The sequence below is a fragment of the Schistocerca piceifrons genome, chromosome 4, assembly GCF_021461385.2.
Source record: "Schistocerca piceifrons isolate TAMUIC-IGC-003096 chromosome 4, iqSchPice1.1, whole genome shotgun sequence".
Lineage (NCBI taxonomy): Eukaryota > Metazoa > Arthropoda > Insecta > Orthoptera > Acrididae > Schistocerca > Schistocerca piceifrons.
In genome coordinates, this window is record NC_060141.1 from 418,468,943 (window position 1) to 418,494,574 (window position 25,632).

The window sequence follows — 25,632 nt, forward strand, 5'->3', positions numbered from 1 at the left end:
GCTGGAAAGCCTTGTTGCATGTGGGAGTCCAATTCCATTTCCCATTTTTCTCCAGTGCCTTGTGAAGTGGTTAAAGGATGGCATGAATTTTCTATAGTATCTGAGTTGTCCCAGCACAGATTTTGTTGTTTAGTGTTGTTGGAGACTGGGAGATTCTGGCTGGTCCATATATAATGGAGTGTGGTCCGGATACCTGCTGCACCGAACATATATCTCAAATACATGACTTTTGGTATTAAGAAACAGTATTTTTCTTTGTTTCACTTGAGATTTGCCCACTTTAGCACTTGAAATAATAGTCTAAGTTGATAGCTAATTTCTGAGCATTTTTGCCAGTGACAATAATGTCATCTAAGTAGTTGACTGTCGCCAGCACCTCTCTTGTAAGAAGTGCTAAGTTGCATTAGAAGATAGCCAATATTCTGGCAATGCCAAAGGGGAGCCAGTTGACGACTAAGATGTTTCTTGATGCCTCATTGAGTGGGAGTTGGAGATATATGCCATGCATATCAATTTTTGTGAAGATCTTGAAACTGTCAAGTCAAGCCGTGCTCTTCACTTTATAAATAGGGGAGGCATCATCAAAGAATTTGATGTTTTGTGGTTTTGAAGTCTCCACAAATCCTTAGTGAACCATTCACTTTTTGACAATGATGTTGGGAGTGCCCCATTGACTGTTAGATACTGGGGTAAAGATGTCTTATTTTGTAAGTATTGGGGCTCTCTCTTAAGCTTATCCCTGAGCTCAAAAGGAACATTACACACTTTAAAGAAACAGACCGTAGTCAAGGGGAGGAGTGCAACAGTAGCCTCAAATCCTGTGGTGCTGGACAAGGGACACACAAAAACTGATTCATTCATGGGAAAAAGATCCCTCAGGTACGAGCTGGTCACGAAGGGTTGGATACTACTAGTGAAATCGTAGGCTTCCAACAACAGGCCATTGAAAAGTTTTAACCTCAAAAGTTTATAGCCTCCGTCATATCAACCACAATTAGGCAACCTGTTAATGAGGCTGCCTGGTACTGAACTTGTGCACAAAACTGGTCCTTGACCCTGATAGTGTCATTGCTGTAGCTCTTAAGTTCTTTGGAGAACTCTTGGAGTGGTAGAGAGACCAGCACCAATATGTTTCCAAATTAACAATGGCTATTGGAGAGCGTTTGAGAAACCACTAGCTCTGTGTTGACAGCTACTGTCAGCATGAGGACCCTATTGTAGATTGGAAAAACGACCTGTACATGTAGTACATCTGGAGGGAAAACAGTGGATGCCTCATCTGATCCTGAATCCAGGGGGGTGAGCACAATCCTTGTTCATTTTGAGAGACAATTGGCAAATTTCTGTCTGACAAACATTTGTTATGGCAATAGTAGCCCTGTTGACAATTTCTGCAGGAGAATAGCTTTTGGAGACATTGCTTGCCCGCACTGTCTTTATCTGTGGGGAGTGACTCGGGCCAGTGTGGAGGCCAAGCCTGAGGCTGCACCAGCAAGTTGGTTGGGTAGCAAACACCTGAGATAGGTCCAGCAATGCTGTTGAGAATCCAAAAGATTGTTCGAAAAGCTGTAGTGATGAGGGGGAACACAATCATATACATAAATAAGAATGCAGCCTAAGATTGTGTGTTCTGGAGTTTAGCACACTGATAACAAGCCCCTGGACAGATCCTGTAACCTGGCTATCCACTCCCTATATGGTTGTGCAAAGAGCTTACGGCGGCTGAAAAACTTGTGATGGGTCACCACGATGTGTGCTTGGGAGCCAAATAGTCCAGTTAGCAAGACTTCAGACATTCATGCTGGAGGGCATGTGACTTAACCGCTGGGTTGAACTGTTGCAGTAGATGGTACACTTCAGCACCTGCATAGACCAAAAAGACCACACACTGCTGAATGTGCCAGGAAATGTTGTTTGAGCCCACTGCATAATTTCCCCATGGTTTTTATGTTGAATGGCTGGAATGGTTGGGGTGCTGTTCAAAATCCTGTCACCAGTGAATCATTGCATGTCAAGCAATAGGAAAGTTCTGGTGGAGGCATGTTGATTGTAACCATCTTCTCCAGCAGCAGCTATTGACTCTGTTTATAATGTAGACAGCAGTGACATTTGGGAAGCACTGTCCACCAGTTCAGCAGCTGGTTGTGTAGCCATGCCGTCACAGAAAGTAAATGTCAGTTCACTCCGAACACTGGAGTTCCATGAATGAAAACATCATCCACCTGGGATGCAAGACACGCATGAAACTGAGTTCAACACAGAAAAACCCCTCGTCACCAGCTGATATGAGGTGCAGTGAGAACACAGCCTGGATAAAGAATGTTGAACAGGTATATTAATTAAGAGACAAATAAACTGAATCTCCACCTTGAAGCAAGTTCTACATGGATAGTACGTAGATAAGTTTAGTCAGCATTTAGCAGTTGAGTTACACAATAATTGATGTTAGGGCAGAAGGCCCCAAGAAAATGTCAAAGGTAATTTCCAGATTCACTTGAGAATAAGAAGTTAATAACACAAAGCCTTATGACAACTAATACTAAAGTCCACACATGTCCCCAGTGCATAAGCAATGGCTTGGTAGAGATACTGACTTATTGACTGGAGTAAAACATAAAAGGTCATGACTATTCCTTAGTGAGAATTCTGATAGATGATTCACCATTGTGGTCAGCTCCTGGCCGAAAGAACACAAAGGACTGGACTGAACTGAAGTGAACCGAACAGAACTGGCATGACCTTGACGCCAGCCTAAATACTGGGTAGTTGCCAGGATATAGCCAGGTCTGTTTGCAGCCAAGTGACTGTGCGGAGGCACCTTTGATAGTGACCATGCCATCACCTAGTGACGCAGTGGGCGAGTGAAACCTTCAGGATGGTGTTTGCTGCGGCTCTGCTATGTACATCACACTCTCATCACCATTGCGTGGTTGGTTGCTATGTAATAAGTAGTATTGTCCCAGTGCAGCATTCGCGACCTTTCCTTAAATTCAAATGAGCTCTTCCTTCCAGTATGTAGCACAGTTCAGCCAGTCTTCTCATCCTTCTCATTTTAACATTTGTTTTGAATACATTTATTGTGTCTTTTGCTCTTTTTTCCCACAACTTTTGCAAATGCAGATGGAAGTTCCACTCCGTTAAACACGTCACACACAATGGGTGAGCAGTGAGACCCCAGTCAAAAATACTAGTACGTCCTAGTGCCTGAAATTTGTTCCTTCACATCTTACTCTCCACATGCACAGCACATGTAACAGATTACTTTCTACATACCAGCCATCACCTTTTGCAATGTAGCTGTGACTAGGCTTCTTGTATCTAATAACATCAGCAGCTTATCGAAGACTTTATCATCATTTACTGGTTGTGAGGTCCCACAAGATTTGATTTTGTTTTCCCATAACATCATTCAGTAAGGCTCATGCACTGTCTCTTATATATTGTATCTGCCACTGGCCCTACACCAGTTGTTTTCCTCATGCCACGAACACAACAATGAGATTGTGCCTGTATTTATATTGCTATCTGCTAGGTCATCCTTCTGTGGTAGCAAGTAACCTGTGTTGAGCACTGCAGTAAGTCAGAGTGAATTTTTAACTGCTCACCACTCCAGAATGGATTGTTTTGAACCACACTAAAAATTATGCTGTATGCTATTTTCAAATTGAATTGAATTTTTGAATTCTGAAGAAGACTTCATCATTTTGTACCCCTTTTAAGTTACTGCCTCATTCACATCCTTTAATAATAACTTCATCTCATTCTTTATCTGTCGTTACCTCCTTCATTTAATATTTTACATCACTGATAAGTGACTGGATTAGGTTCTCTTCTTCGTACATCTTGCTCATGAGGCAAATGCTTGCTTTTTGGTGTACATTTCCTGTCATTTCTGTGAAATGTGCCATGCAGTCTGGTAGTCTAACTACAAAGTTAGCTCTTAGTACTTCACTCTTAAATCTATAGTCCACTTGTTTGAACTTTTCCTCGGTACTGCATTTACATTGTTGACTTCTTGGGGTCTTCATCAAACTTTATGAAGAAGTCTTATTTTTTATTTTGTTCATAACTAGTTCAGCAGCTGCAGAATATTTCAACAAAGATAAAAAGTCGGTCATCAGCTGCATAAGAAAACCTTTATGTGGTTCAATTTACTGGTTTCAACAGTTTAAACTGTTATCTTCGGAACTGAAATAGACTCAAATCATTGGTAAGACAACATCAAAAGAAGACTCAGATGGTAGTATCCTACAATGGACTGGAAAAAATATATACGTAAAGCAAGTATGTTAAAAACAAATGTACAAAGAATGAACAGCAGATATTAAACGGGTTTGGTACAACAAATTTAAAACTGTTAAGCTTGAGAGCCACAACATACTTTTGTTACAGAATCAATAAAATAGTGACAAGAATGAGAAGCCATACAACAGACAAATATCTCAAATCTGAGATACGTAACATTCAATGCAATGGGTGCCTGAGCTATTATATAGAACACACAGGAAGGCTTTAAAACCCATTTTTGTGAGCACTTACTCGAGAAATACATTCATTTTAATAAATCAACTTGTGCACAACTTCCTCAAACTGAAAAACACACCTTCCTCCATCTATCCTTACTTGGTATGGAAGCTTTGCATATATTCAACAAAGGGTGCAAAATGAATCTTTTAGAAGAAGTTGAAATTTATAAACATTCCTGCCGTGACTATGTGGATTTGCTGAATGAACTACTTGCACTCAAAAACTTGTTGTTGTTTTCATTGTATAGCTTCTCTTTTAAATGATTTACAGTAACCTATTTCATGTCCAACTCATGTTGTATCTAATTACAAATTCAAAGCTTGCTTGATCACAGATTTTAGAGTCATTTCAGTTTATCATTTATCCAATATGTACTAATGACTTTTATGTAACATAGATTTTTTACATTCTGATGAGGTCTTCTTGGTATAGCCACAAACTACTACATGTTTATTTTTAATATGTAACTGTGCTGTACACATTAGATTTCACTAAACATCTAGATAAGCGACAGGCACAGTTCTATGCACCAAGTTAACTTGTAAAAACATGCTGGACCCTCCTGCATGCCTGCGATTCGACGGCATCCACTCCCTGGTATTGAAGCTCACTTACTTTTGTTTCCTGCCAACGTACATCCAGCGGCTAGCCTCGTCTCCAGGATACTGAACAGTTCAGTGTATCATCAATGTTCCGGTGGCCCATGGCACCATCATAAACATGGCACATTTCTTTAGCTCCCTTTACATAGTAAATATGTTATTTTTTATATGTCTGTTTGTTTAACACTAGATGCATGGATTACTGTCTTTTTAACTGCTTTCGTTAATCATTTTATATGGTTTATTAGGTTTAATGTATCCTTGCATTTAACAAATATTTTAGCAGACTTTATTACACTTTATGTGTACACTAGCATTCCCACTTTGTATGTAGGTGTGTTTGATACCCTTCATGTCAACAGTTTGTTGGCTTTTTTTGTGTATACTATGTACAGTTTGCAATTTAACAATTCATTGTTTGCTACTCATTGCAACATATAATATACTTTTAGCAATTCACTCTATTTTATTGATGCTGTAACTAAGGTGGCTCTCAAGCTTAATTATTTTACATTGGTTGAAACAAACTATCTTACTTCTACTGCTCGATCTTTGTACATTTGTTTTTAACCTACATGCTTTACATATTTATTTTTTGCCAAGCCTTTGTAAAACACAACTGTCTGAGTCTTATTTTGATGTTGGCTTAATGATTAGAGCCTAATTCCATTTCTGAAGATAACAATTAAAACTGTTGACACTGGTAAAGTGAACCAGGTAAAGGGTCTCTCGTTCAACGGACAACTGACTTTTTTTACAATCACTGTGTCTGCTGGGGCTGCATTATTCCCCAGTTCTGCCTTAAATTCTCATCTGCTGTTCATAAGCGTGTCCATTTCTCTAGTTGCTGTTCTGACAAACTGCTTTGGAAAAATCTTCAGATTTATTGCTTTTGGTTGCAAAATAAAGTTGAACTCTAGCAACTTTTAATGCTGTCGACACAGTGCCAGTAATATGTTGCCAGGTTTGTGAACTAAATTGAGGACAGTCAACACCATTTACAAAGACCCATTTAAAAAAGGAATAGCTCTTGAAAAATCCAGAAAATAATTTTTTATGCAATCACAGATAACTTATAAGGAATTTCTTTCAAAAGATCCATCATAGCTATGTCACTGATCTTTGAGAAACGACAAAGATTGCTCACCATACTCAGTAGGTGTCACTACTCACAAGTATAAATTGTGTATGGACCGCCCTCTGCTGGGCTGGAAAGACCCTACTAATTTGTCAGGATGCAGTTTGAGGACCTGTGCAGAGTCGTTAGATGCAGTAGAACAGTATTCAAAATTATTATATTTATTGCTGAAAATACAGGTTGTTTCTAGTCTGCTAAATCCAAAAGGAGACTTGCTGCTGCCAAGAACATTGTGTCAGCGTGAAGTGGAAGCTGATGACTCCCAGATGCAGTGGTTTAGAGTCCTGCTGGTGAGGAAGGAATGCCCCATCGGTAGTTCTGCTTTTGGAGATGGCAGTGACCAAGATGTGTGTGTTTCTATTCACACGCTATTTTTGGGAGTTCTCGATCCCTCCCAAATCACTGCCTGCATTTTCTCATCAGATGGACTGCAATGTCAAACACCATGTAATTTTGCTGAGTGCTGAACTGGTCCGCCGGGACTGTAGGCCATCAGACCCGTGCAGTGCCTGGAGTTTAGGGCAGCTACCATTCTGGACCGGAGTGTTGTTGGTAGACTGTCAGTCTACCCATCAACACTGGTTGCTGTGCTGGCATCAATACTGGATGCTTAAATCCTTCAGTTGTTCCTTTGGTTCTTTGATTGTCTCATAAAACAGCAAGTGCAAGATCAACACCAGAAAAATCTCTCTCACAAGGTGTTAGTATATGACAACCAGAGAACAGATTGTGAATGACATGAATGCCATCAGTCCTACCAATTGGGTGCCAGAAGCTTGTGGGAGTGGAGTATTTATGTCCCCAAGGAGAGACTCTGCTCTACCACATAATTTGTAATGACCGAATTGTTTCTGCTCTTCCCAAGTCATCAACGTTCTTCAGTTGCACTACATTTGCTTAATGAATTTGTTGTAAGGTCTTCACTATGTAGTCAAGCTCTTGCTAGCCATTGTTTCATCCTTCCTAGTGTCTCCTTGGCAACATTATGGATGTAATGAAGGCGATTCTGTGTGCACTGCTGTAACCATTTTCCACAGAGTGGCTTGCAGTCTCTCTGGCAAGAGTGGCAAGGTGGCTGATATGCCTGACCCAGTAACAGTGTTGAAATGTTTAGACTTCCTGGCTGGCACCACTTCCTCATGGTTGAGTAATGCTGCCTGTCTCAAAACTTAGGAAATGTTTACTGTCACATTCCCTTGCTAATTTTATCACGTAACAATTTTATTAAGTCAAACAGCATCTAACCTATTTGTTTCACTTTAGAATTCCTGCATTTCCATGAAACCTGTATGTCTCATCTTGCTGAAATTTTGGGTCCAGTAGCTGATCTGTCTATAATACCAATGGCTGAAAACACATCCCATTGTTAGGTAGCTGTAGCTCTGCATCTAGATGGTTAAAGAACTGATTCTTGGCTGAGCCCTCTGGCCACTTAATGAAATTGACAGATGCTATGTTAATGGTACCCCATCTCTGCTTCATCACCACCACATCACATCACATCACATCACATCAAGGTTTTTGCCTGCACATTCAAGTTCATTAACCTTGCAACTGGTAATTGTGTATGTTTTCATATGGACAGAGGAAAAGCCATTCCAAGACTGCACATCACTCGGAGATAAATGGAGGGATCCATTTTGGGAATTACTGAGAGAGGTAATAAAACAAACAAATGGAGATGGGCAGATCATAGAAACAGGCAAATGGATGTCCATGGATTCCAAGAGACAAGAAAAGGCTGACAAAATTACTTAGTGGAAGGTGGGTCAGTGACAGAAAAACTTTCAGAACTGGGGAAAGTCAGACGGTGGCATTTTTCAGCAGCGGATGTCGATTGCTCATGGCGGCGGTGGCGGTGGTGGCTGCTGCTGTTGGTGGTGGTGGTGGTGGTGGTGGTGACAACAGTGATTATGACAACGGTGGCGATGGCGATGGTGTGGTGATGGTGATTGGCTCACATGTTAATAGCACTGTTTGTTCATCCATTCAGACCTGCATCATTTGGCTTCACAAAGCTGATTTAACTCCCAACCTGTACACCCCATTGTAGAAAAAATTTGACATCTCTCTCTCTCTCTCTCTCTCTCTCTCTGTCTGTCTGTCTGAGGGTATTCTGAGTATACAGTATCAACTGTTTTCTATATCTTTTCCATATTTTGTTCGTGGACTGTGCCACAGTATTATTATATCACTACAGTGATGAGCCAGAGCATTATGACCACCTTCCTAATAGGCAGAATTTTTACCTTTGACACGTATAACAGCAGTGACATATCGTGGCATGGAAGCTTGGTGCCTTGCATGAGCTGACCCATGGATGCACATGAATGTTCCCAGAGCATAGTGGAGTCACTACAATATAGATGTCAAGTAGCTGTTTCCCTGAAGATTCATGCTCTCTCATCAGCATGATGAAGTAGGTATTGGGATTCATCATGTCATGTAAATTCTGCCACGGCAACGACATCCAGTGCCTATGGTTAAATGCCCATTTCAGTTGTAATTGCTGATGTCGTAGTGTTAACATTAGCACAGGCGTGAAGCCCATTGTTTGGAGTGTTAGGTGCAATGTGTGTTCAGACACACTTGTACTCTGCCCAGCATTAAAGTCTGATGTTAGTTCCTCCAAAGTTTGTTGCCTGTCTGGTTGTACCAATGTGCCCAGCCTACAACGTCCAACATGTGCAATGATGGGTGACTGCCCAACCCCACGACATCCAGCTGTAGTGTCACCTTGGTTTTGCCACATGCTGAAGACCTTCACCACAGCACTCCTCAAACACTCGACAAGTTGTGCAGTTTCCAAAATGTTCATGCCAAGCCTTTGGGCCATTACTATCTGCCCTCAGTCAAACTAAGATAGATCATGTGCCTTCTGCATTCTACACATGGACAGCACACTCATTGTTACTACATGCACTGTGCAGGTGTCTGACCAGCAGCCATTGCTCACCAGGTGACGGTACTATCGCCTCAAAGAGTTGATATTGATAATATGTCGGTGGTTATAATGTTCTGGCTGATCAGTGTATTAACAAAAAAAAAAAAAAAAAAAAAATGAACAGTCATTGCTCAGACATGATCCTGCTGACATATCTGTCTCGGGTTTAGCTTCACATGGCAAGAATTTGTAACACAATGAGCAATGCTAACTGCATTTATTGTTATTTGAAAGAATACGTTATATGCAGAATGTTGATGCTAGTGTTGTAACACTTCTGTGCGCGTCGTAGGCGCGCGCACACACACAGCAACCGTCACTTGCACAAAAGTTTGCCAGCATTCTTAGGGAAAGCCATCTATTTGCTTGATTTCATGCATAGAAAGGCTTCAGAAAGGAACGGGGCGACGTTGACTGGTAAAAGGCAAGAAATTTTTTTTATAATGACTCATTAAGGATGTACTGGACAGTGTTTTCAGTGCCACTAGTTCACCTGGCCTAGTTTGTAGGATTCAGTTACTGAAAAAAAGCTGTTATTCTAATAGCAGGTGTAATGTGGAAGAGGCTTGCAGTGTTGCCCGTAACCTTTGCTCACCCCATACCCTTTCCATTCTAGTTATTCTCCACCCTGTTATTCTCACTCTGCTTGGTTTGTTACCAAAATTAATCTACATTTTTGTCACTGTCACTGAAAAAGAAAGCTTTATATATGTCTCTGTCACCTCCCAATATTGTACTATCTGACCCTTTCATTTGTTCATCCATCCATCCATCCATCCATCAATCAATCCAGCCAGCCAGCCAGCCAGGCATCGATCATGTTCCATGTATCCCACAAGTTGTCAAGGATGTTTCGACTACTCTGCAGAAGTTTAATTGGAAAGCCCTTACACATTCTCCACACAATCCTGATCCCTCCCCATGCAATTGCCATATTTTTGGAGCCCTGCAAAAAGACTTAAGTGACCATCAATTTGCTTCATATGAAGAAGTGCACACCAGGGTACAATCATGGTTCCGTAAGCAGCAGTAATCCATGAAGGCATTGACTGTCTTGCCTCACAGTGGGATAAATATATTATCAGTTACGCAGTTACTTTATAGTAAACAGTTTATTACTTTTTTCCACGTGTCTCATTTTCATGTGACTGCTCTGTATGCTTTTTGTTATGCTAGTTACATTTATTAAAATAAAATGGAAGAAAGCTGTTGCATCCTCAGTTATACCAAATAGTTGCTGCTTATCTGCTGTTAGTAGCTTTCTATTTAGATGATTACAACAGTGTTGTACAAAGAAAAATATAGCTACACCTGTAAATACTACTTGCCATACAGCTTTACAACAAGCACTGCTACTTGCCATGTGTCTAACAGAACTTTTCAGTTCCTGTTTCTAGATATTCAGAAAATTTGTAAAACAAATGGCTAATGAGACATGTTTCTAATACCCTTTGGAATTGGTAGGGTTTCCCAATTTCCTCGTGTATGTTAGCTGGAAGCTAGTTAAATATATTATCGCCAGAGTACTTAACTCCATTCTGAACCACTTTTGTAGGCAATTTTGAAAAGACTGGAGGAAATGAAACAGTTCTCTTAGTTATCTCCAGTTATTTTATAGATCAGTGCTAATATAAAATATGCAAGTCTGTCAGAAAATCATAAGTAATTGATCACAAAGATGGCTTAAGGGCAGTTATATGGAACTGGCACAAGATTTTAATATTCAGCTATAAACCCCATTGTAGCCAGCAGAATTGTTATTTTTAGTGACCCCATAATTTTTGTAATCTCCTTAGGGGTTGAATTTTTGAAACTAATGTTCTTGTTAGTGCATGCAGTGTCTACAAAGACAAAGTAATGTATCTATATTTGGTTGTTTGTTAAAGGATGGGATGTTGGCTGTGACTGTGAAGAAGTGATCATTGAATGTTATGGCCAATGATTTGAATGTGTTACCATTTCCGTTAGTGCTATTTTGCGGGATTCTAATTTCATTTGGGTTACTATTTCTGTTAGTTTGTTGCTTAATAAGGTCCAAAATAGTTTTTACTTTACTCTTGTAGCATTGTAATTTTTGAGTGTAGTTTTGGTTTTTTGATAAGACGGGGAATTTTGCAATACTGGTGAAATTGGAGTTTCAATTGTTGACTGCAGGTTGCCCTCAATTTTTGTAAATCTCTTTCTTATTAACTAAAGGTACTTTAATCCTTGGAGCTATTCATCCCTTATCGTTACTGCTGTTCAGTTTTCCCCTTGTTTGTTTTATTTGCCTCCTTGCCAAAACGGGTGATTTTCTGACATTTAATGTTGAAAATTGCATCATGTATTAGTCATCTTCAGATGAATGCTTGCCTGTCCTCATTTATCATTTTCCTTTCATTTAATGTCTCTTGAATATTTAACAGCATTTGTTTCATAGGTACCCAAGGGAGCATTACTTCTTGGGCCTCCAGGATGTGGAAAAACCCTTCTTGCCAAAGCTGTTGCAACAGAGGCTAATGTTCCTTTCTTATCAATGAATGGTTCAGAGTTTATTGAGATGATTGGAGGCCTTGGAGCTGCAAGAGTGAGGTAAAGATCTTTATTTGCAGTGTACAACAACAATAACAATGTCTAGCAACTGTGTTTCCAGAAGTAGGAGGTGCGTGTAGATGGGTGGGTGGGGGGTGGGGGGGTGGGGGGTTGGTTGGAGAGGTGTGCATTCATGGACAAATTCTAAAAGGTTCTGTACACAATAACAGCATAAAATGTCATTAAGGTTTCATGTTCACCAAGTAGGTTTCACCTGTATGGATTGTGGATTTGACCCTTTCTCAATAATAATAATAATAATAATAATAATAATAATAATAATTATAATAATTATTCACATGAAAGGCCTTAAATGGTTTCACATTGTCAAAGTTTTGCACTAGTTTGTACAAATCACTTTGCGAAAATGGTTTTAATACTGTTTACTTTTCCCATCATGGGCTATGTTGTCGAAAGAATTTCAGCCACCCATGGATTCTTGGTAAATGCACTTTGATGTGGTACTCAGCTGTTTCTGCTATTTTTTGTAGCCAGCCGGTGTGGCCGAGGGGTTCTAGGCGCTTCAGTCTGGAACTGCGTGACTGTTACGGTCGCAGGTTCAAATCCTGCTTCGGATGTGTGTGGTGTCCTTAGATTAGTTAGGTTTAAGTAGTTCTAAGTTCTAGGGGACTGATGACCTCAGATGTTAAGTCCCATAGTGCTCAGAGCCATTTTATTTTTTGTATTTTGACATGTTTCATCAGTGATTCTTAAATTCCAGGCTTTAGTGATTCTTACAGGAGAGAAACGGCTATAAGTCACAGGCTGCACATGTGAAAAACAAGTTGATGTCTTTGCAACCCAGTGTGACTACGTTTAAGAGGTTAATGTTGCAGTTTACTTCTTGTTCTTACTGGTCTTGGTCAGAATGAGAAAATGAATGGGAACCAGGTCGTCTGGTCATGTTGGGAGAAAACCTTCAAAAGAAAAGACTGTTTCTGAGGTTTTATTTCTCCAAAAGCCTATACCATTGGGGTACACTGAAATCAAACTATCTATAACAACAGGAGGCTGCCACAGTTAAATTGAGAAGCATTGCCTCCCCCTCCCCCTCCCCCCCCCCCCCCCCCCCAAAGGGAAGAACTAGCAATATTCTTTTTAAGCAGACACCAGCTGCAGAGCCCCATAATTCAGTGCCATAGCTAAGAAAGGGGTAAATTGTTTGGTAGTAAACTTTTTATTGTTTGGGTAGGAACTACCTCCTTGAGCTGGCTAAGGAGATATAAGCTATTACTGACTTTTCCAGTGTTCAAAATTAATGTGGTTTGTCCATTGCAGATTTTCACCAACATACACACCTATAAATTTACAGCTGCCCATCCCTTAGGAGTTTTGAACAGCCATGTTGTTAGAGTAGAGAAGATTGAGAATATTTCATGGAAATGAACAAAGTGATCCAGTTGCTAGTGTGGTCACAGCAGCAAAATTAGTTTTTAGTGACAAAAAAAAACTCTAAAATAGTGTCTCTTCTCTTGGGATCTGTTACTCTAAGGGACGTGACCTGTATGCTGCCTTTCTAAACATTTCCTTTTACTGACTGTGAATTAAGCTCAGATTCTGAAAACTTAATAACTTGTCATATTGTTGTTAATCTAGCTCTGTTGCCTTAATGTTTTGCTGTTTCTGAGCTAGCTGCTTCTATAAGTACCAATATCTATATATATTTTGCTCACAAATTGATTTTATGTATACATTTAACTATTTCAGAGATCTCTTCAAAGAAGCAAGAAAACGTTCTCCTTGCATTATATATATAGATGAAATAGATGCAATTGGACGAAAAAGAAGTGGAGGAGTAGGCCAGTTTGATGGAGGAGTTGGTGAAGGAGAACAGACTCTGAATCAGCTGTTAGTGGAAATGGATGGAATGGCATCGAAGGAAGGTGTCATCATGCTTGCATCAACTAATAGGGCTGATGTGTTAGATAAGGTGAACTACATTTCATTTGCAATTTTTTTTGCCAAATTGTCTTTCCCCATTTCTCTAATCATGGATTAATCTTTTATTATTAGGCATTACTTCGACCTGGTAGATTTGATCGTCATATCCTAATTGATTTACCAACATTTGAAGAGAGGAAAGAGATTTTTGAGCAACATCTCAAGAGCATATGTCTATCAGAGCCTCCTGAGGTATACTCTAAAAGACTTGCATATTTAACACCTGGATTTAGTGGTGAGTTAATTGTTCTAAAGATTTGTTTCTCCCGTTACAATTGTCCCCTGTTTAACATATCATTATGTCTTTTTGCCAGCACTTCAAACAAATACAGAAAATAACATCTCAAAAATGTTCCTAAATGAATTATTGTTTGATGTTTGTACAGTCATTTAAATATGTACAAGATTTACAAAGTAAAGGTAACTATCTTGAATAGATGTGATGTGACATGTATAGCATTCACATATCTTTTCAGTAATGTATTCATCAATAATAAATGTGACAAGAATTCACCACAGACCTTTTCAGCATAATATTGTAGTTTCTGAAAATACCTGCTGAATTCCTTACTTTCTGGTGCCCTTTATCCAGCCAGTGCTGGGTCGATACTGGTATAGTTCTTCTCCAAGTTTGCAAAGAATCTTGTATAGACTATTATTATGATGTGGTCACCACTCCCAAAGGCATTCTAAAGCTTCTGCCAGGTCCACCACCCCTTCCCCCTCCAGGGAGGAATCCATTTACCCTTCCACCTGCATCTAGTGTAATCACATGGTCCTATGTTGCATCTTTTTTGCAGTGTTTGCACATTGGGTATATGAGATGAAACATGCAAACCAGCTCAGTATTTATCTAGGTGGATGTGGAAACTGCCATAAAACCACATCTAGGCTGGCTGGCATGCCTCCCCATATCCCAGAAGTGGGCAGTTTAATGCACTCTGGTATCTTGGCATGCATCTGCCTGAATATTCCACAAAATTTTGTAATTACCAGGCAGTAGCAGTTCTTGTCAACTGGAGAATTGCATTTTGTACCTGTTCACTGTTGGGAACTGTAAATAATCATTTTGCTTCTAGACATTCAGGTCATTTCACAACTCTGTGACAAACGGGCAAGAGAAGTTGACAGTGTGCGCAAAGTACACATACTTTTTACACTTTGACCGAATATTTTCAGTGGCTGGTATGGGTTCGATCCAGCAGACATTTACATTTGTGAAAATTAAAAATATTAAAAAATTAGAACACTAATAAAGAATTAACTACCTGATTCCAGTTTTGGAAGATACATGGAACAGTGAGATATCAATAAGTGAAAGTTTCTTGCAGATTAAAACTGTGTGCCGGACCAAGACTCAAATCTGGGACCTGGTACCTTGGTCCATCTTATAGTTTTAAACTGCCAGGAAGTTTCACATTAGTTCAAACTCCACTGCAGAGTGAAAATTTATTCTGGATTTCAATAAGTGATTATGATTCCAGGAGAGATGGTGTCAACATAGGCATGTGCCCTTTCTTTAGTGGCCCAAAATGTCTGTGTTATGTCAAGCTCTTTGGTTGTAAAACATACAGGAATGCACCTGGGTGACATCTTAAACAAATGCCATTAATGACAGGGTGTGAACCTATTGAAATATTGGCAATTGTTGACAGTGTCACCCACTGCACTCCCATAAGTTATTTGAAGATTGAATATGCTGGGCAAAACTCGGGTCTCATATAAATCTTCATTTGTACTCTGCAACCATCATAAAGTTGCTGGTAGCACCAGAATCATTTCTCCCCTCTTCTTGACATCCAGAAGCTGTCAGTAGAGTTTTATACCATCAGATGGTAAGCTAAACTGTTGCATATGTAATATGGGGAAAGATATGTGGTGAGATTGAATACTTTCATGTGACAGAACTCAGTATGTCCCTCTCAAAGGGGAGGCATCATTAGGAGGACAGCTGTCATCTTCGTACCTCAAGGTAATGTGGTAGGGCCACTGCTGTTCTTGATATTTATAAATGACATAGCAGATAAAGTCTGTACCCATATGAGGCTGTTTGCAGATGACACTCTTGTGTTCAGGGATGTGACTTGTTAGAAACACAGCAAAATGCAGAGACACATGAAAGTGATAAATATGTTTGCAAAGGCTGCCAGGCAACCCTCATCATAAATAAATAAATATAATGTAATGTGTACAGTAATTATATGAAAGGATCCATTGTTGTTTGCCTCCACAGTCAGTGATCAGTCACTGAAATCACCATCAATTATCAAGGAGTCCACATACCTTTTCTGACAAGTGGATGGTGTGTGGGAAGAAGATTCAGTACTTTCCTGTGCAGACCCAAAGTTCTCTAATTTTTCTGTCCTTTTCAGTATGCAAGATGCATGTCAGAGGAAAAGGGCTGGATATTTTTCTCATTGACATCAAAATGTGCAATATCAGCAGTTCATACTAGATAGAATGATCAGTAACCTGAAAACTGATTTGTCTCGCTGTGACTTTTCAACTTGTACAGAGCATGCTATTATGAAATTGATTTTTCAGTAGGGACATGAGTAGAACGGGATTGATGCAGCAGTGTGTGGATACCACATATACCCACCATCTTGGCCGTGTGGCTGTAGTGATGGTTCAAATGGTTCTGAGCACTATGGGACTTAACATCAGAGATCATCAGTCCCCTAGAAATTAGGACTACTTAAACCTAATTAACCTAAGGACATCACACACATCCATGCCCGAGACAGGATTCGAACCTGCGACCATAGCGGTCGCATGGTTCCAGACTGAAGCGCCTTGAACTGCTCATCCATAGCGGCCAGCGGCTGTAGTGAACCATCAAGTTATAGCTGTGGTATTGGCTGAACACTGAAGCGCTGCAACAGGTGTGGATCTGTCTGCATCAAAGGTTTAATAGTACCTGCTATGATTTCGACTGGGGGCATGGATATTATTGCATTACTTCTGTTGTCTGGAAACCACAAACCGTATTTGGGTACACAAGTTGTGCCAGTGTAGAACCAAGTGGGAAAATGAAGTGTTCCCGGATGAGACATGCTTCAAACTATGCTACAGTGATGGAATGATGTTACCTGTAAATGTACTTAGATTTGAGTAGGATGACTTCTCATACTTATGAATTTCTGCACCTAAAATATTCTTGTGTTATGGCCGTATTGCTGCAGGTGCATTGGACCTCGTCGATGCTGCAGCCATGCACAATGCTGGAACTGAAATGCTTCAAGATATACGGAACTTTTATAAATAAATGTGAAGTGTGCAGTAATCACAGGAGATGAAGTACCTGTTTAAGCTTTTGTGCACATTCCAGGCATCATCGTCTCAGGTTTGAGTAACACAGCAAGCCCAGAATAAATGCCCATAGTGTATCAATACTGCAAGAGATACACACAGAAATAGACAAAATCTGTACAAGATTCTTGTAACAAGCTGTCAAACTGACATATGCTGTCTTATGTGATGTTCCCTATATTGTAAAGTTTTAAATAAAAGAATAAGTTATATTTTGTGGAACAATCTCCAGGAGAAATCCCACAGGTACTTCATCTCCTGCGATTACTGCCCCACCTTGAAGTCCCTCTGTATACTCATTACAAGCAAAAATACATAACAAAACATCCAGACAGTTCCATGCTCGTAACTACTAAACCAGTATGTCACCTAAAGATTGCTTTCAGCATTTGTCGGATTGATAGACGTAGGGTTAAGTGGCACTATAACAGTGTTATATGTTACGTCACAATGGCCATATATGTGTTAGACATTACCACAGTGTCTCCAATCTGACAGCATGCTTTGTTGAGCAACAGACTGGAAAAACAGGAGATTTGATTGTTGAAGGTGCTATTGTATACACACAATTTTGACTTCATGTGTATTGATAGCAACCAGAACTGCAGCTGCTACATAAGTGAGGTTTTACAGTCAGAGGTGGTACCTCTTCTGCAGGTAGCTCCCCATGCCATATTTCCACTGGATAATGCCCAACCATAAAAAATAAAGAATGTGATAGACTTCTTCGAACAGCAATAGGTGCACCTGCTTATCTGGTTTTCCCATTCAGCTGACTTGCCTGGAATGTGACTGGCTTGCAGAGTGCTGTCTGTCAGAGTGTACTAAAAGGAAGTAGGAAAGTTTGTCAGGTGCACCATTGGGAGGCTCTGGAGGAAAGCAGAAAAGTAGAGGAACAGAGAGGACTGGTGGATGCACAACAGAGACCAATTCACAGTGAAGGTGAGGGGACTCGAACTAGGAGGAGGGGATGGAAACTGTTGGGTGTAGGTATGGGAACAGTAGGTTATCGTAGGTTGAGGTCGGGATAATTTTGGGAGTGCAGAATGTGTTGTAAGGATAACGCCTATCTGTGCAGTTCAGAATAGCTAGTGGTTGAGGGAAGGATCCAGATGGCCGGGGTGGTGAAGCAGCCATTGAAATCAATCATATTATGTTCAGCTGTGTCACAGTTATGGCTGTGTGTTGTGTCACAGGATGATCCACTTAGCTCTTCACCACAATTTGGCAGTGACTATTCATCCTGATGGACAGCTGGTTCGTAGCCAAACAAATATAAAAAATTGTGCAATGATTCCATCACACATGGCCCAGCTGCTTTTGGGGTAGGATAATCCTGTGACAGGACTGGAATAGGAGGTATTGGTTGGATGGTTTGGACAGGTCTTCCATATGGATATGATCCCTTTGTCAAGGTGCTGGGATTGGGAGTAGCATAGGAATGGACTAGGATGTTGTGGAGGTTGGGTGGGTGATGGAACACCATTTTAGGAGGGGTAGGAAGGATCTTGGTGAGGACATCCATCATTTCAGGGCATCGTGATAGATGATTAAAGCCCTGCCGAAGGACGTGGTTCATTTGTTCTAGTCTGGGGTGGTAATGTGTGATGAAGGGGAGGGGGAAAAGGGGCTTCTGTGTATCACCACATACCTCCAATCCTCTCACAACCCCAAGAACCAACTAAAAAGGAGCATCATGTATGGCTAAGGAATATGATGCATCCCAATAATTGAAATTTTCAGTTACACCTTTTCGGCATGCTGCCAGTTACACCTTTTTGGGATGATGCCAGAAGATACTTTTAGTCATCCCCAGCCCTTTGCAGCATTGCCTTCAACACAGATTTTTGAGTTACCATTATTTTTGTGATTTTGATTGATTTATGGAAAACAAGTATTAAAATCATCAAGAGCATTCCGTGTTCTGGAAAATAATACCATCACTACAGTGTGATGAGTTGTAAGCAGAGATATGTAAAGAAATGAAATTTAGAGGAAGAAAACAGGTTATAATCTGAAGAGGACAACTGTTATCAATACAGGCTTCTGACTAAGAACATTGCCAAATACCAACTACACTGTTTCTGCATATGTCATCGTCATCATCATCATCATCATCATCATCATCATGAGGGAGAGACGAACTGTATGACCCTTCTTATGGAACTTAAGTGTCTCTGAACTGTGCAAAATGACATAGTGGTGGAGGCTCAGTAACACTTGTGGTAGGACAGTGGTTCTAATCCCTTTCCATCAAACCAGATTTAGGTTTCCCGTTTTGAAGGGCTATCATTGTCAGCACAAACAAGTTGTGCTTTGACCACTGTAAGTTCATTTTTTGCAAAGCTAGCATTGTTTCCTCTGTATCTGACAAGGATATCAAAACTTCATAAATGATTCCACTACATCTTTGGTTGTATGAGATGCCATCACAAGGTTCTTATATGAGGATGCAATACACCCTTTTAAACCTCTAATGAGAGATGGCATTCATCATGCCATCTGCTTGGGTATTGTCAACACCAGACTGGACCATTTCACTTGAATTAGTGGTAACTTTCATCCAAATCCTTTAACAAGCTAGAGAGAGAGTGCAATGTAAAGATTGTATGTCTCTGCTACTTGTCTTCCTTGTTTATAAAATCTTCCACGCTGTAATTTGTTTGCTCTTTATATGCTCTTCAAAGTTCACTTCTGTGAACTGCATTTTATTTTGAAACCAAAGCCAACTAATATGTGGTATTTTCAAACAACCTTTGTCTGTGACAAGGCAACATATAGTGTGATCTGTACTTGTTTCATAAGTATATGCAACAGATTCTTTTGGAAAGATGTTGTTTTTCAGCTCAAAGAGGACTATTCCATGCATGAACATACAAAGAATTGTTATTAATAGATGCTTTTGAATAATGGTTTGCATGATAGCCAGTTGTTTGTTGCCAACGTAGCTCACGTGATTTTCTTCTGTAGCTTAAATACTTTGAGGTGGTTTGCATTTTCATACCCCAAAAAAATTATGCCGCAGCCAAAAATTTATATAAAGTATGCATTATAAATAGTTTTCTTAACAGCTACTCCAGTTTTACATTATTTGGAACTCTCATTGCATAAGCAAAACAGTTTAATTGCTTCACTAAGCACTACATCATCATTCCATGACAAGTTTTTATTTATAACAACTCCAAGATACAAGGGGTGTTCAATAAGTACTTCAGTACATTTTTTCCTCAACCGGTTTTGGTTGAAAAAATGCAGAATTCGTTGTGAGGCAGCATGGAATATTCCCACTTCAGCCCCTTTAGTTTCATAAAGTTCCGATACATGGCAACTCTATATGTTGTCTTCCAAGCAGAGATCTGTTCATAGAGTTCCTTTTGTAGAAAACTGGAGTACCACAGATATTCGTAAGCATTTGTAGAATATCTGCATAGACCTGACAGTGAACAAAAGCATGGTGTGTCGTTGGGCAAGGCGCCTGTCATCACAACAAGGTCGTGCAAACTTGTCCAATATCCAGCGTGCTGGCTGGCCACAAACAGCTGTGGCTCCTGCAGTGTTGGAACACGCAGACACTCTCATTCAAACTGATGAACGGATCACAATCAAACTCCTCATTTCACAACTGTATGTCTCTATTGTTAGTCCAGCAGTTGAGGTATGCAAAGGCGTGTGCCTGCTGGATTGCCCGCTACCTAACAGAAGACCATAAAGTACAACACAGACCAGCTGTGCAGAATTGCATGTGCATTAGGGGGCTGATTGTGACAATTTTTTGTCAAACATTGTCTTGGGTGATGAAACACAGATTCATCACATTAAACCAGAAGCAAAATGGCAATCCACAGAGTAATGCCACACCAACTCCCCTCCAAAAAAAAAGTTCAAAGCCACAACCTGAGCTGGTAAAGTCATGGTGGCAGTCTTCTGGGACTCTGAGGGGTTATTCTGTTTGATGTCCTCTCTCAATGCGCAACTGTCAACTCAGAAGTGTATTCTGCTACCCCCAGGAAATTGAAAAAAATGACTTCAATGTGTTCATCACCACAAAAATGTAAATGAACTGCTCCTTCTCCATGACAATGCAAGGCCTCACACAAAACTGTACACTCAGGAGCAGCTCACAAAACTTCATTGGACTGTTTTTCCTCATCCAATTTACAGTCCGGATCTCGCGTCTTCCAACTTCTGTTTGACCCAATAAAGGATGCACTCTGTGGGAAGTAGTATGTGGATGTCGGAGAGATTATTGATGCAGCAAAATGTTGGCTCTGACATCATCAGTATAGTGGCACCATGCGGACATACAGGCCCTCCCAGTAAGACGGAGGAAGGCCGTTGCATTGAAGGGAGATTATGTTGAAAAATGGTATTTTGTAGGCAGAAGAGTGGGGAATAATATGGGGTATTGCAATCCTGAATAAAACTAACATGCTTTAAGAAAAAGATATGTTACAGTACTTATTAAAGCCCTTTGTGTTTATCAGAATCTGCAGTGATCCGTTCTTTGACCTCATAATTTAACTGTGATCTATATTCAACAGTTCGTTTGCTCTCAAATGTATAATCTGTATTTCTGTAAAGTTGTTTCATAGCACTGTTATTTAGCCAAACTTCAAGTTCTTGAAGAGTTTGCTTAGTATTCACTTCTAGTTCTTTGTTGTGTTTACTGCAGACTACTGTTGTTGAATCATATGCATACAGAATTATTTCTGACGTTATCTACGTGGCACATTGTCTATGTAATCTAGGAACAATAACAGGCATATTATGGATTCCTGGGGTATGCCTGCTTGTATCTCCTTCCAACTAGAACAGGTGCTGTCACCATTTTGTGACATAACTATCCTCTGATTTCTACTTTTGACACATAATGAGAATCAGCTTTAAGGTTTTCCATGGAAACCATAAACAGGCATTTTGTGAGCTTATGGTTTATCACATTAAATAGTTCAGTTAGGTCAGGAAAGATACTGTATACACACAATTTATCAAGTCATTTGCTGATTTCCACTGGACTCGCATTCGGGAGGATGATGGTTCAATCCCGTGTCCTGCCATCTTGATTTAGGTTTTCCGTGATTTCCCTAAATCGCTCCAGGCAAATGCTGGGATGGTTCCTTCGAAAGGGCATGGCTGACTTCCTTCCACGTCCTTTCCTAATCCGATGAGACCGATGACCTTGCTGTCTGGCCTCCTCCCCCAAAACAATCCAACCCAAGCCATTTGCTGATTTTGATCTTTGGTTCTGTAATAGCATGCAGAATACTTTGTCCCTTTCTAAATCCGTAGTGATTATTCAGAGTAATGTTATGAGTTTTGTTACACCTTTCTAATTGATCATGCAGCATTTGCTCAAATATTCTAAAAGAAGTTGATAATATTGATACTGGTCATCATGTCTGCCCCTCTTGTGGAGAGGTTAAATTTCTGCAAATTTCAGTGCATTGGGAAAGCAGCCTCATCAAATGACTGATTTATTCTCTGGCAGAGTTGGGGTGCAATACTTTGACATCCTGCTTTTGTCGTTATTATTATTATTATTATTATTATTATTATTATTATAATAAGGTCTTCACCCATAACCCTAGGCATGGGTTCCGTGTTATACCCCACGGGATTGGGTTCCTGCCTGAACTCAGCCATCTTAGCACTCCGGCCTACTGAAGTGTAGGATGCCCACCCCCACGACATGGACGCGCCAGACAGGAATTACCCTAGTGGAGGAATGGGGAAGGGCACCTTACGTCCCTGGAGCCTGGTTAATGATTGTGTATGGTGCCACAATGATACCACAATCCAAGCAGTTAGAAGAAAAAATGGAGCATGGAGAAAGTGGTGGAAAACTAAAAATGATGAAGACCATAAAAGATATATAGAGGAAAAGGAGTGCAAAGAAATAGTGGAAACAACAAAGAAAAAGGCATGGGAAGAGTTTACAAAAAAACTTGAAGGTGTGAAGAGCAATAAGAAAATGTTCTATAATATGATGAAAAATAAAAGGAAGGCTTCTGAAGTCCCAGTAAAGATGGAAACAGAGGACAGTACCATTATTGAAGATCCAGGGAATATAAAAGATCTCTGGAAAGAACATTTTAAGAAGCTGTTAAATTCTGAGGAGCAGGTACATGAGGAAACAACAAATAATGGAGAAATTGAGAGAAGTTGGGAAGCAGAATTAGGACAAATTACACGGGAAGAAATGGAAAAAGCTGTGAAGAAGATGAATGGGGGGGAAAGCCCCAGGACCTGATGAAGTATCAGTGGACATGATAAGAGCAGCAGGTCCAGTGGGAATGCAGTGGCTGTATAGAGTACTATCAAGCGTGTGGAGAAATAGTACAATACCTGACGACTGGAGAACAGGAGACATTGTTCCCATCTTCAAGAAAAGTAATAAAAGACTTTGTAAAAACTACAGAGGAATACCGTATTTACTCGAATCTAAGCCGCACTTTTTTTCTGGTTTTTGTAATCCAAAAAACCACCTGCGGCTTAGAATCGAGTGCAAAGCCAGCGGAAATTCTGAAAAAAGTTGGTGGGTGCCGCCACAACTTACTTCTGCCATCGAATATATGTAGCGCTACACAGGCGTGCTTTGTAGGCACAAAGATAAATACTGGCGCCAAAACCTCTGCGTCAGTAAATAAATTTAAAAAAAAAGGTGGAAGACGAGCTATTTTCAATGTACTACGAAAATCCGACTGGCAAGACTGTTTGGGATGTTTATCAATATGGCCAACTCTACGTTCTGAATTTTTTTCCTACTTGTGAGAAGAGATGGTTGCTATAATAGGAACTTTTATAAATTGTGCATCACATGCAGTATTCTCGTCACCATAAGAATAATACGCATATAAACGTTTTGCCATGTATTGTTTCATGTTTGCTGCTATCTCGTTTAAATCCGGTCTGCCTAATAAACTACGAAACTAGAGTGAGACAACAGCAAACGGGGAAGAATATAAATATCATGTCATGTTTATATTCGTATTATTCTTATGCTTAATAGTGATACAGTCAGAAATGAAGCACGGCAATTGACTAGATTTTTAAATCTAAGATGACTCTAATTTCTGTGTACTAAAGAGGTGCCTGCAAAGATTTTCAAACGGAGAAAAATTTTCGCTTAACTCTCGTTCAGAACATCTTCTATCATACGCAGTCTATTATTTGGTTCTTGTTGATCATTATCAAAGAAAGCAGCAGTGTAAGTAACAACAAATAGCAGTTTCTTGCCATTGTTTCGCTAATGAGACAATTCCTCTTTTTAAAAAAAAAAAAAAAAAAAAAAAAAAGCGTGGGGGGGGGGGGGGGGGGCGGCGGTAGCGTGCACAAAAGCAAGCCATGCCGCGAGCGGCGACAGGCCGTAAACACGCACTATCAGAATGCGGCAAACAATGCATGACACAGTACAGTAACACATTTTCAGCTTAGAGTGATGTAAACACCTTTAACAAAGAAAACTGCGCTTATCAGATCAAAGAAAAATAAGCTATCATTTCAAACCAGACGAAGCACGTGGAAAAGGAAGGGTACCCGTATAAATGCGGACGGAGTGCCTGACACATAGCAATGGCTACCTGGTAAAGCTTAACTGCTGAGCTTACGACTCGAACCAAACTACTGTCACTGTATCATCATTCATTCGACCTAAATTGTGTCTCATATTACAATGGACCAACTTTGTTTCGATTTGGAGATGCGGCCTATAATTTTTCTCTCCCCTTGAATTTCGAGTCTAAAATTTCAGGTGCGGCTTAGATTCGGGAAAATATTTTTTCCTTGATTTCGAGTCTCATTTTTCAGATGCGGCTTAGATTCGAGTGCGGCTTAGATTCGAGTAAATACGGTAACCCTTATGAGTCATACAGCCAATATTCTTGAAAGAATTTTACTAAATCAAATAAGTGAAAAGATAGAAAAGGAGCTGAATGAAGAACAGCATGGGTTTAGGAAAGGAAGAAGCATGATCGACCTGATATTTTCTATCCGTCAACTGATGGAAAAAAGTTGGGAGTATAACAAAAGGGTGATAATGGTTTTTATAGACATAGAAAAGGCATATGACTCAGTTGACAGGGAAAGACTCTGGGAAGAAATGAAGAAGATGGATATAGAAGATGAATACATTAGTGTTATAAAGACGATGTACGGAGGACACAATTGTAGAATTAGAACACCATTGGGGGACTATGAATACTTTGAAATAAGACAAGGACTTAAGCAAGGAAGTATTCTATCTCCTGCACTCTTTAATGTTGTGATGGAGGGAATGAATAGGGCAGTTAAAGATATAGTAAAAGAAAAAGACAAAAAGATGATTTTTGTAGATGATATGGTAATATGGGGTGATAGAGGTAGATGTACAGTTACAGCTTGATGCGTGGAAGGAAATAATGAAAAGTTATGGATTAAAAATAAATAAATATAAGAGTGAAGTAATGATATTTGGAAGAGAGAAAGGGATCAACGGAAATATTACCTTGAATGGAGAACCCCTCAAAGTGGTAGAAAGTTTCACTTATTTCAGGAGTGAAATATCTAGGAATGGAAGAATAACTAACAAAATTAATAGGAGGTTACAGAAGGGAGGCAAT

The 25,632-nt window shown here is 39.9% G+C and overlaps 1 protein-coding gene across 1 annotated transcript in view; it reads left to right on the plus strand.

Moving 5' to 3' along the window:
- LOC124794830 (paraplegin) overlaps positions 1 to 25,632 on the plus strand; it is an 87,054-nt gene that overhangs the window by 31,533 nt on the left and 29,889 nt on the right. The window contains exons 6-8 of the mRNA XM_047258495.1: positions 11,631 to 11,782; positions 13,490 to 13,712; positions 13,796 to 13,958. Of these exons, the coding sequence (XP_047114451.1) occupies positions 11,631 to 11,782; positions 13,490 to 13,712; positions 13,796 to 13,958 (538 nt within the window). The remainder of the gene's footprint in view (positions 1 to 11,630; positions 11,783 to 13,489; positions 13,713 to 13,795; positions 13,959 to 25,632) is intronic.